Source organism: Hipposideros armiger, unplaced genomic scaffold (genome assembly GCF_001890085.2).
Source record: "Hipposideros armiger isolate ML-2016 unplaced genomic scaffold, ASM189008v1 scaffold_18, whole genome shotgun sequence".
In the NCBI taxonomy this organism is placed as follows: domain Eukaryota; kingdom Metazoa; phylum Chordata; class Mammalia; order Chiroptera; family Hipposideridae; genus Hipposideros; species Hipposideros armiger.
The window spans coordinates 6,522,046-6,534,937 of NW_017731368.1; the positions used below are offsets into that span (position 1 = coordinate 6,522,046).

Here is a 12,892-nt window from a genome sequence, read left to right on the forward strand (position 1 = left end):
TCCTTACTTTACCTGTTTGCCAGCTTCTAGTGATCTTGTTGCCTTTTGCTCAAGCAGTAACAGCATTGGGAGTGAGGGGGATGGAGGATGGGGGATGGTGGGATGAGGTGATGTGGGGATGGGGGTGGGGGGATGGGAAGAGGGCGTCTCAGCTACACGTCCATTTTTTTAAAAGGGCAAAATACAATGCTTTAGAATTCTCCCTAAAAGGCTAAAAGGGCGACGAAAAATACTTCACAGGCTTTTTCTGTCATTTCTTTAACTCTGGCCATGAATTTTTCTGGGGGAAAAAAAAAAGGCCTATGATGGATGAGTCCTTGTGTGGGAAGCTCCATAAAACCTTCATTTGCCCTACGCCAAATCATTAACATCAATAGTTTGGGGTTACTGTGGCTTTAACATATGTTTTTTGGGGGGAGTAGGGTTGATGGGAGGAGTTCCGAGCAGTTTCAGATACAATAGGGCAGGCAGCTTTCTTCTATTTAAAAAAAAAAAAAAGATACAAGTGATTTTAAACTGCACATGGTTATAAGATGACGTTCTTTAAGCCCTTACTTCCAGGCTGTACTTGGGCTCGGTACCCCTTTTTCTTGGCTTCTTAAGCATTTCTTCCATGGAGCCCTCATTTGGTCCTGCAGCCCCACAGGGTCCCCCATGCAGACCTCGGCCTGTAGGCCTGGGGCGGTTTCTAGCACAGAGATGGTGAACCACATCGCAAGGTCTTTTTCTGGGGTTTCCTACAGCTTATTTTTTGGTTCCTGTAAAATTTAAGACTTAAAAGCCTACTCTTCCCACTACACCAATCTGTCTACTCTCTGTCCCATTTAAAACGTTATGTGATTGCGCAGATGAACAATCTCAACAGCATCGTGCAGGGAGGACCAGAAACTCCTTCAAGTGGCCCCTGGAGAGTCTTTTGGAGAAACGGGAATTTTTTAGAATGCTGTTAAAATGTCAAAGGGGCAAATGCAACAGTCTCTTCGTTAGGTCCTTCGGATGCCAACAAAGCGGGAGCCCACGGCTTCTGTCCTCTTGTCCTTCCTTCCGTGGCAGACACCCACAGGTGCGGGAGCCCCCTGGCTGAGCTGCATCAAGGCCTCTGCTTGCCAGTCCTTTCCGCACCTCTTCCAGGCGTCAGTAGGCGGCGCAACCGGACAGCTCGTGGAACCTCAACGCACATGCGCGTGCTCCCTCAAGGGTTCCCTCCACGTTAGAGAAGCGCCTGCTCCTCAACAGCATCTGTGGGTGCCCCTAGGAGCTCGGGTTTTCAGGGATGAGGATGCCATAGAAAACGTGCTTCCAACAAGCGGATTTCGTTCAGGAAATTTTAAGCAGGGTTGACTCTCTACACTGTTTGGGGAGGAGTCAATGATCTCATTCTTCATTCATGTTTCCACTTCCGGAGACTGCAGTTGGCCTTTTTTTTTTTTTTTCTCTCTAGGTTAATAAATATACTGATGCAAGAGCACAGGGCTTCCTTAGCACCTCCAACTACAGGAGGGTGTGAGCAGACCATTTGCTCTGTCCATAACCACCAAACTCCTGAAGCTGGTACAGAGCTAGGGCTGGACTGAAAAGTCAACCATCATCACCAGCTCTCTCCGTGGAGACAAGAAGGAACGTCCCTGTATCCGAGGCCTGTGAGTCAAATGTACTCGACTTTTCCTTCCAGAGCCATCAGGCCCCCACGGCCAACTTTCTCCTTCACAAGCCTGTCTGGGTCCTGCTTCTGCGGTGGGGCAAAGTGCGACAGGATGAGGGTTGGTGGGATTTGGCTCAACTCAGACGAAGCTGGAGTTAATGCTCAGCCCCTGGAACTTTCTGTCTGGCTCCTTTTGTCTGCCACTGTTCACTTCCCTTCCCTTGCTCAATAACCGTTCCTGAACAGCCCCTGGACCTGAGATCCAAATAAGAAAGCTACAAAACAAGCTGACTCTTGGCTGTTGCCTCTGGGGGCCCAGGTGCTGCCACTCCGGGGAATTTGCAAGGGCTGTTCTGACCAACTGTGATTTTTGCCTTAAACACTTTAGGATCTCAGCCCCAAAGATGACACAGCTCCACTGCAAGGCCATTGCCAGACAGGCACCCATGATAGGTATGAGCCTGTTTTAGGGTATTTCCCCCACTTGCTTTAATCCCACCTCTTTTTCCCCTTTAAGGATCAATCAAGGCATCCAACTGAACTCTCTGTCCAACCAACCATCTATGGACAACTGTGAGACTGAACTCTGATCTTAATCCTTTACCACATGAGGGCTCTTCCCTACACATAAATACCTAAAATCCAGAACAGCGACAGTACAAGATAATGACTACTTCTGATAAAGTGTACTTTCTGTATGAATTAAAACACAAAATATGCCACTGAAATAAAGTAAAACTATAATCTAAAAATTGTTTTAAACAATCCATTTTAATCATCTAAATTATTTACAAATGTGAAAACAAGGATTCATCCTTTTCAAGACATGGGATTGATTATAAAAATCAGCAAATGATGATACAACAATACATTAAAATATATTAATAAATTTTTCTCAGTACGCACTCAAAACTTTTTCTCCATGAGACAGCTGGCTCTAGACACAAGTGCCTAATATTCAACTCTCCCCAATTTCCTCCCATCATACCAGTTGCAAGAAAAAAGACGAGTCACCTTCTGTCTCCAAAATTTCTCCCTACTCAGTCTTCCCAGCAGATGGCAGCTCCTGGGATTGTGGGTTTTGGCAATAGAAAAACCCAAGCATCGAGGGCGGACCAGGGCAGGGAGCAGACCAGCCCGGATACAAGTGTCAAGACCGAGGATACCCCAGGCCCTTCCTGCTGAAGGCGGTCTGTCTACCTGTGACTCCAAGATCGTGTGCCTAGTGCCACTCGGGCCTCTGGGATTACTTATTTAGAGCGCCATGCTTTTTATATGCCAAGAATCAAAATGGTCCTGTCATTCCCAATAGAGAAAAAAAGAGCCAAATCATTGTTCACACCTTTCCCCTCTGCACTGAATTTTACATGAGTCTTAACCCAGGAAGCAAACTCCGGAGCACGCTTATCTAAACAATCAGACTTTTCCTAAATTACCTTCAGCAATCTACATCATTCTTTCTGACTGCACACTTCCAACCTGACCCCTCTACAGTTTCCACTGCAAATTTGTGTGTGTGCCTCTCCTCAACGTTGCTGGGATGGATTTGCTGTAGGTATGAGTAAGGAGGGACGAAGCGATAACTTTGTCTTCGTTAACGGAAGAAAACTTAGGTGCTCATAACTGGCCCCCTCTCTCCCTCTGTCCCCCGAGAGAAGTTTTTAGTTGACTTGATGAGCTTTATTCCTTCTGTACAACTTCCCGAAGACACACCTAGTGGTGCTGCCTGAAACCCTTCACCTTCCTACCCCACAGGGAGGGCTGCAGGGAGGGGGGGTCATCACACTGGACACGATTTCTACCCCGTCAGCCACAAAAAATAAGTACACACTGTGTTTCCTGAACCGTTGTCTGCATTCCAGATGGGTACTGGGGCTGATCAAAAGGGAGGCAACCATACCATAGGCTTCCCTTTCTTAAATGTGACGACACTAAGTCACAAGCATTCTCATTCCCTTGCAAGTTTCTCTGGTCACTTAATTGCTAAATAAAATAAACCCTAAATAAACCTATATGCTAAGCAAATCCTTTTTACTTGATGATACTTCTAAAGTTGATGTCAAAACAAAAAGAACAGCTGGTCACACATAAAGGCCCTTGGCCATAGAGGTCTGAACTTAGCCAGGGGATGGGAGACGCCACCAAGAACCTCAGCTCTTTTCTACCTTGTACTGTATAGGGGGAGTGTTGCGGCTTTCATGGATGAAAATCATGAATCACAAACACGAGCGAGCATCCTGTGTTCAAACTTGGAGACTCGGGAATATGATGAAGATGAAGACATCTTTCTTTGGAGCTCTCCCTTTATTCTATAAGAACTTCCTTATCTTCTTGGCACAAGCAGCCAGTAGGTCTAGGAGTTCTGGCAAATACTAACCACGTGACCCCCGTAATCTAGGGCCCTGAGCACAAAGCTTGTCAATCCGGTGGCATCTGGTAGGTGGCATCCGGTGGATGTGGGTAGTTCTGTCAACTCATGGTCACATTTTTAATGTTCATTGGGACAGTGTGTGTGTGTGTGGGGGGGTGTTAGAGGAGATACCAGCCAGAGCTCTTTTCCAGATTCATCTAGAGTCCTGTCTCTGGAAGAGCGTCCTGATAGTCTCTTAGGGTTGGTTTGGTTAAGGAGTCCTGCTAAAACATTTTTTTTTAAAAACCTACTTTGAACAAATGCGTGAGCTTCAAAGTTAGAAAAGTAAAAAATACCTTCACTCAAGTTAGAAAAGTAAAAAATTTGGCTGATCCAGTGTTGTTTAAAATGCTGACCACTTCCTGGGCTTCCGCCTACTTTAATGTGGCGTGTAGGTGACAGATTCCCGCGTCCACCTTCTGAATGGACGGGAACTCATTGTTTCCCCTGAAACCGCCCAGTGCAGCTCAGCTCAGTTTGGAAATCACCAGAGGACTCGAGAATCTGCCCCTTAGACACGGGGAGAGACCCCGAACAGGAGGAGGGGAGCTGATATTCTGGGGGGCAAGGGGTGGGGGTAATCCACTTCTTTTTAGCAGCCTTTCCTGCTCCCGGGTCAAGAGCCCCACTGGGCCATGTACCTCCAAGGTGGGTGGGGAGCTTCACCCATTGGTTACAAAAGGAGGCATCAGACTCTGTGTTAAGAACCAGGAGTGCACAATGGGAATGCTTTAATCATCACCCACACAGACGAGCGGAAGCTACAGACAGAGAGCCACTATGGATGGTGCTCGGAACAGAGGTGAGAATGGCCCAGAACTCTGCCTCCGGTAAAGGTGCCAGGTTTACAGGACTTATCTCGGTGCCCTCACCAGACCCCTCCTCCTCCTCCTCCTCCTCCTCCTCCGTGGCCGCTGGCGGCTCCTGCATCTCTTCTGGGAAGGCCTGAGGCCGGCTCTGGTAACTTCTGCTGCCTGAGACAGTCACGTGTGCTCGGGACCTCTCACCTGAGGTCTCTGAGTGCTGCGCTGGCGTGGAGGTAGCTAGGCCCGGGAGGGAAATGTGGTCACCTGTGTCGTCTTCTTCAAAGTCGTTAAGGCAGTATACTTCGTCCAGGTCAACGTCCAGCGTCCGGAAGCCCTTGGTGACCACACCGGGCCGGGGGTCCAGGATGCCCCCGAGGTGAGGCTGGGCCAACTGCTGCCAGTGGTGAAGGGTGGCAGAACCTTGCGGGAGAAAGAAAGAGGGGGAACAGGGTGAAGACAGGGTTAGGATGGAACGCTGAGGTGACGGCTGCTCCCCACCCTCAAAGTGTGGAGTGGGAGCCCCCGCAGGCCCTGGGCTCTGCAGGTGGACTTTGGTGGGGACACTGGTGGCGCTGCCTCCGCCCCTCCTGCTGTGTAACAGCAGCTGATACCCCTCCCCTCCCCCAGGCCTGGAAGGGGCACCAATTTAAGGAATCAACATTATTTCTTTTTAAAGTAAAATTCATGCCATATTGTGTGACAAGGATATTGGTGACAAACCCTTTAATCAACTGATGTCAACCCCCAAATCGAACACAGAATCCCTTTAGAAACAGAAGAGGAAAAAATTAGCAAGACAGGCACAAAAGGGGGTCGGGGAAGGGGACAGTGTGTGCTGATTCTATGCTGAGTACACACTGCTGGGAGGAGGGAGGACATCGCAGAGGCAGAATAAGATCAAGCCAACCCCAGGAGCCACAGCTAAAGAAAAGCAAGAAGAAACTGAACTAGCACACGGAGATAAGTGGTAGGCACGGCCCTCGCCTTCCTCACGTAGGTGTTCTGTACCTGCCAGCAGCCTCAAGGTGCTGCAGGTTTCAGGAGAGGGAACGGGCTGAAAGAGGGATGACTGAAGAACATGGTAAGTCTGCACAGAGGTCTGAGGCAGAGTCGCCTATCTCCTCGGTGACACCGGACCCCAGGACTCAAATGACACCATGCAAGGTCTGTAATAACACCGGTGTGTCCCCGAGGGCCTCAGGGGTGCCACAGGTGCTTGCAAAGAGAAGTGTTCCAAATGCAGGTGTGCTTAGGGAACCTGGGTTAGGAAGTGTATTTACCGGGGGTCATGTCAGAGCCTTTAGCGTGTCGCTATGTGCTGGGGCCTGCCCAGCCCGCCTTCTCCCTCGGAGCACTTACTGCACCTCACATGGCCCTGGTATTGGGGGTGCGTGGCCTGTGAGGCTGGGCGTTCCAGCCTCGTTCTCCAGATGGAGTTAACCACACAAATAAATATGCTACACTCAGGAGAGACTTCAAGAGAGGGTCTCAGGCATGGGAAAGCAAGAGCCTTCCTGCTCACGTGAATCCCAGTGACCGCTGGCTTACTGACGGTGACCTCTGTTCAGTAGGCAAGAACCCCTCTAGGCCACGAGGCTTCTCTGTCAGAAAGGGGCGTCAAGGATGCCAGGAGCCTGCAGCTCAGGAAGTCAAGATGGAAGAGGAGGAAAAGGCAGGCAGACAGTGGGGTCAGGAAGCCAACCAGAAATATGACTGAGACGCAGACAGCCCACGCTCCTCAGGAGTTCCCCACCCTCTGGGGTGCCCAGTGAGGGCATGACCGCCAAACACTGCTGGAAAGTAACTTCCCATGGGACAGTCTCAGCCAAGGAGTCGGGAAAGGATTTTGTAAACGGGCAATTTCAAATCACTTGAGAGAGAAAAAACCGTCCCCATTGCCAATGCATGTTTACAAGAGTTCCTGGCCACCCACTCTGAGGTCTGCCCCAGTTTTAAGGGTGTACAATAGCAACCTGCTTAACCGGAATCTTCTGAATATAAATTGAAAATATTCTAAATGCAAAAAAGAAAAGAAATAATAAAGAGATATATATATAATGAAAGAACATACTTGTTCTCTCGCTGGGTGGTAAGACACACTTAAGACTAGTGGTTCTCAACTGGGGGTGATTTTGACCCCCAGGGGACATTTGGTAATGTCTGGAGGCATGTTTGGTTGTCGCAACTGTGGAGGAAGAGGGGGTGCTAATGGCCTCCAGTGGGTAGAGCCAGAGATGCTGCTAAACATCCTATCATGCGCAGGACAGCCCCTGTGACAAAGAATGACCTGGCCACAAATGTCAACAGTGCCGAGACTGAGAAACCCTGACCTAGGGCTGCGGTTTTTACTTCTCAGATACTTTGAGAATCTGAAAGGAAGCCACGGACCCTCTCCCCAAAGGGAGCTCCATGCAAGCAGCCCTGTGCACAAACGGCCGGGGCTGCAGTTCACGGGATACGGACTACCAGGGGCCACAGCATCATGTTGTGCAAAGGGCTTCCCTGTGTGGAGGCAGGTCTGTGTGGTGGCTGGTTTTACATGTATTACACCAGCTCACTCCTCAGTACTGCCCTACGAGTAAGTATTACTACTACCCACCCTTCACACGTGAGGGAACTGAGGCTCACGGAAGTGACACAACTTCCAAAGTCCCTGAAGCAGTGGTGGCATAGCCAGTGCTATCGCCAGGTCCCTTCAGTCATCTCACACTGGCCACCCCTCCAAATCCACAGGTCTGAATACAAGCAAGGACATCAGTGATCCAGCCAGGAACCCAGGCTAAGTGAGAAGCATAAATGGCGGGCAGTACAACTTCCAGGTGGGTGTCCCGGACCTGCCAGGAGACACACACACTCCTGAAGATGGGCTTTCTCGTGCCACCCACCCCTGGGGACCCCCATTCATAATCCATAATGGGCCCCCTGTTCATATGTTCACTGGAGGGACAAGGCACATTCCCTGAAACCAAACCACGCTGGGGAGAAGTCTTCAACAAGGCACGTGACATCCAGCTTAGGACTGCACATACGGGGCTTAGAGGGATTGTGAGAAACCCCTGGGTACAACGTGGCCACGTCACCTCTACTTTTGGACGGGGAAGAAAGGGCAAGTCGACAGACACTGGAAGGTGAAGAGCCACGTCGAGGAAGCACCGAATCTCCTCATGCCTCTAAAGGGAACACTGGATGTGTAACATGCCTGGGAAACAACTCGGTGAGGCTAGCGGATGGGCCCAGACCAGAGATGCATGCGCCTCGGTCCTCCCTTCGTTCAACAGACTGCCCCCATCTGTCCCACTCCATGTGTGGGCTCCTGAGCGAGGTGAGGCTGCAAAGGGTTTGCTGTTCGGTGTTAAAGAGGCTACAGCAATGCATGGGGTTATTTGCTGTCCCTAAAAGTGCATAGCCACGGAAAGTCAGTGATATCACAACCAAAAGATTGTGCTCAAAAATGCACCGTACTTGGATTTTTTTTACCGCATGCCTTGGGCATCCCTTACTCACATAAGAATGGCCAACCTTTACTGAACACCTACTAAGTGCCAGGCACGCTTCTAAGAGGTCCACATTTATTAACTCACTTAATCGTCATAACCCTATTGTACAATGTTCATATTGTACAGATGTGAAAACTGAGCATGGGGAGGTAAAGTCACTTGCCAGAGGATGCACAGCAAGTGGCCAGTTCTGGATTCAAACGCAGGCTAGCTCCAGAGTCCATCCTCTTAACCACATAGATTGCCTCTCGGCCAACATATGTGAGTCTCAGATACAAGGTCAATAACATACCAGAACAGCTGCTCTCATCCTCATACAGGTGTTTTCTATTCTGCAATAGTGAATATTGGTGAAAGCATTGGCAACACTGTTATTTATGGCGTGCGGTGGGGTTCAGAGACCATCGGCACTCCTGGCTGGTTCTGAGGCCCTGGGAAGATTTGCTGAGCCCAGCATCTGGGCAGAACACCTCATGTCCCACCTCCCTTCCACTGTCACTGCCTGGACCACCACGTAGGAATTCTGCTGGTCTCCTGGCTGCCTGAAGTCCCTCCTTTGATACAAGAGGGCATACACATTAAAAAGTAAATGTGAATTGCACCTTCTTCCGAGCCTTCGTTGCCTCTTTCCTATCCCCTCTTCCCCCTCCTCATTCCCCAGCTTGGCTTCCTGTATTCGCTGAGCACAAATCAGGAGAATTACTATTAGCTACTGCCTGCTACCACCACCTCTTGCCACCCCCATGAGAATGAGGCTGGGATTAAGCAGCGAGGCACGGGTAGAGAGGAACCTTCCTACTTGGCACCTAGGCAATGGGGCAGAGGTAGAGAGCGATTTCCCTAGTTGGCACCTAGGAAACAAGGGTGTAGACAGTACAAACAACATAATTACAGTCACTGCCCCTTTCCTGCTGTTTGCTTTCCTGCCACACCCCACTGTTCTAACCAAAAGGTATTCATGTCATCAGAGGAGAAGAAAAGCAAATTCATTTATGTCAGAGGAGCACCTGAGGTCTAAAAGTTTAGAACTAAACCTCCTGGATAATGTACAGGTTAGAGGTGTATGCTTTCCCCTAATTACATATTAACTTGTTTATTTGGAAATACTACCTTGGCTATAATTAATCAGAAAGGAAGAACAACATACAGGGGGGGAAATCCTGCCCGACTGCATCTTTTTAATGCAGATCTCTCTCTTCTAGGCTGACTGTTCTGTTTGTTCTCCACCTGCTTAAAACATGTAAGGTAAGACAAAGAAACAAGAGTGCTAGCATTTTTAAACACCTAGCCCAGCTATTTGGCTGACTCCAGTAAGCAGACAGCGAGATTAATTAAATAGGTAAGGGAAACACCGATGGAAGACACAGATTGGCTATCTGCTATGATCCCAGCCAACATTCTCCAGGGCCTCATGGCAGGTACATTTACCTGGGCCACTGGAGATCACGGGAATCCTATCAGCTTCTTAGTGGGTGAGTGGAAAAGGATTGAGAACACGGCCCCAGCACAATGCTGGTCCAGGTCTCAACACTGGTAAGGCCACTCTTTAGGCCAGAACTGCTGGGACAGGGACAAGTTTGGGGAGCCTAAGTTTTAATTAGGACCTATTAGGTGCTGGGAGTAATATAAAACGCATCCCATTTACTCTTCACCACAATCTTGAGTGGCAGATGTGAGCCCTATTTCACAAACACGGGAAAGAAACCTCAAAAAAGTGAGGAAGCTTCTCCAGTGCCACAGTTGGAGCTGCACGGAAGCGGGTGTCAGGCAGACCTCCATGTCAGCACTCCACCTTATCAAATTAAACACAGTGACACAAAAAAATAACTGTGGAGGGGAAGAAGGAGTAAAATATTGGTTGTATTTTAAATAGCAAAGAAGTCCAAGAACTACAACATGGAGCCAGAGAGACCCCTATCAGATGCGTTATAGGCCACAGTGATAGGATATGAATTCTTAATGGTTGTGATTTAAATTTTTGGTGAGCAGGGTACTATAGATGAAGTCTATCTTGCAAATCTAACAGGATTTCCTCTTATTCCATTATCACAAAAATACTGCTATCTATGTCACAAGATTAAATGCAAAAAGGATGAATTGGTCAAAATAATTTTTTTTAAAAAAAATCTCTTCCTGTAATACGCTTGGAAAATGAATCGAAAAACATATTCTTAAATGATCTAATGAAACACAAAGTCAAACTTAGAAAGCAGACAAGACAGAGATGATAAACTCCAATGATCTTTGAGACAAAGGAAATAAAAAGAAAAGAAAGGCAAAAAGTAAAATTGCGGAAATGGAAGATTTTATTGAAAGAAAAACAGACATAATTGTGGATCAGAAAACAATCGCCAAGCTTACAACTGAATAAACAATTTAAAAAAAAATGAGCCATCCCTTTTCTGAAATCTAAGAAGGACCTAAATTATACAATAAAAAAATAATAAGGGAAAAAAGGAACATAAACCCACCCTCTTCCTCCCTTTGGGGAATATGGAACCCAGCATGTATTGGGTCTGTAACAAGCAAACCTCATCTTTACAGCAAGAATTCTCAACTGCCCCCAAGGGGTTGAAAATGGGTTCTTGTGGGGGTGAAAAGAATCTACACTTTTTAGGCACAGAACACAGATATACATTATTGTACATAAACAGTATATCTGTGGCATTACATTTTCAGGGGGGAATGTCTTAAAATAGCTCCTTAAAGGAGACAATAATTTTTAAAAAGTTGAGAAATACTGTCTTACAGAAATTCTGATTTGGCTTTGCGTTAGGTACGTAATACGGAATTCTAAAACTCCTTCTCAGACTCACATGGGTTTCCAAAACAGAGGAGTAAAAATGAAAATTACAAACACTTGGTGGCTCTTGGGTGGGTAGTGGTGGGTAATGGGAAGAAACTGTATAATGCCTAATGGAAAAAGAAAGAAAAAGAGGTGAGTTTAATCACTGGGGGTGTCCCTGGTACTACAAAGAGAATTGCCCCTGGAAAAGGCAGGCTTAAGGAGGTACAGAACTCAATGGTTTCCACAGCCACCCCACAAATTGTGGAGGTCTGGGAGCCTTGCTCAGAACACTGCATATGAAGCAAGCCACGGTCTTTTTATTGGAAGATCCAAGTAAAACATGTGAGCCAACAAACTGCAAAGACAAACTGCAAATCGCTTTCATGGGGTTATTGAAACAAACAACAGGCCGTTTGCTTTGCACCCCTCTCTCCCTGACACCAAAATTTTTGAGAAATCAAAGCATTAATTCTCTATGCTGCTGAGACCCCCAGGCAGGACTGAATTAACTTCTGAGTATGTGAGCAGTGCCTCTGCCCCCCCCCCAAAAAAAGATTTTCAGGTCTAAGGTTTTATAATAAATGTGGAAGAGAGCGAGAACTAGAAAGCCAGTGTCAGCACGTGCTCTCCTTTTCTTTGGCTTACTGGCGGAGGTTAGTTAGTCTTGGGCACCTGTGTGTGTATTTCCAAACCTGCACCGGGGAGCTGGGGGCCGGGGCTGGAGCCCCTCAGAGGAACTCAAACCAGCAGCGTGGGTGGCTATCCCGGAAGAAGAAGGAGTAGGCGTGACAGAGGCTGCCGGCTGGCTGATGGTGGATCAGGGACCACAGGGAGTCGCTGACCAGGGCAGAGAGGGGCCGAGGCCCCTGGTGATCACCTTCCAGCGGCTTCACGATCTGGAGTTTCTCAGGCAGGTAGGAGCGGCTGCTGAAGGACATGCCAGAGAAGCCGGTGAACTCGGAGAGGCGGGAGTGGGTGCCCAGGGACATGATGCTCTCGGTGGGCGTGAGCGAGCCGCTGGGCAGCTCGCCCTTCTCGGCCAGCTCCCTGAGCTTCCTCTCCTGCTCCTCCTCAAAGAACCTCCTCTCGGAGAGGTAATTCTCCCGGCGGAGGGACAGCCGCCTCAGCGCAGTCTCCAGGTCATGGGAGCCCGGGGTACCCGGTGTGCCCGGCTTCTTACTCTGCTCCTTGTTTCTGGAAAAAGGGGAGATGGGGTGAGCGTGGAACAGCCAGCAGGGGGCGCTGTGCAATGTACAATGAGGCCTTAACTGCCGAAGGTGCAAGGGTGAACTGCAGGATTTTCTAAGGCAACCTTTGAATTGCCTTAGGCAAGTCTAAGGCAAACCAAGGCAAGCCTTTGAAATTCAGGCAAAAATGGGTAAACATATGCCAGTCCTGAAGAACTAATTCTCCCTGGGGTTTTTTTTTGAGGGGGGTTGTGGGGGAAGGGGGAAGAAAACACTCAGGTAGAATGAAAATGTGCACACACCATGTAAAACTCAGTCCTTATAAACACCTCCCTCCTGAGCCCTTAGGGGGAGGCCTACAGATGCGGTTGGTAGTTACCAGAAGGGCAGCAGGCTCAAGGGGTACTTCTTTCCTCTTGAAATTAAGGAGCGGACAGTTCAAAAACAGTTCTGATCAAGCAGTTTCCCCACTGTCTGACACAATTGGTCAGAAAAAAACGATTTTATTAAGTCACAGGAAACGGGTGCACAAAGCGGACAACGTTGGGGAGGGGGCTGTCCT

General features: G+C 48.4%; 1 protein-coding gene across 5 annotated transcripts in view; it reads right to left on the reverse strand.

Moving 5' to 3' along the window:
* LOC109377304 (trafficking kinesin-binding protein 1) overlaps positions 1-12,892 on the reverse strand; it is a 60,536-nt gene that overhangs the window by 5,750 nt on the left and 41,894 nt on the right. For 2 of the 5 annotated variants that reach the window (XM_019633631.1, XM_019633626.1), the window contains exons 12-13: positions 12,021-12,337; positions 2,395-5,278 (exon numbers count right to left, since the gene is read on the reverse strand). In XM_019633631.1, coding sequence (XP_019489176.1) covers positions 4,791-5,278; positions 12,021-12,337 — 805 coding nt within the window. In that variant the 3' untranslated portion in view covers positions 2,395-4,790. Of the gene's footprint in view, positions 1-2,394; positions 5,279-12,020; positions 12,338-12,892 lie in introns of those variants that run through there. The other 3 variants (XM_019633620.1, XM_019633651.1, XM_019633640.1) reach the window with 3 other exon arrangements.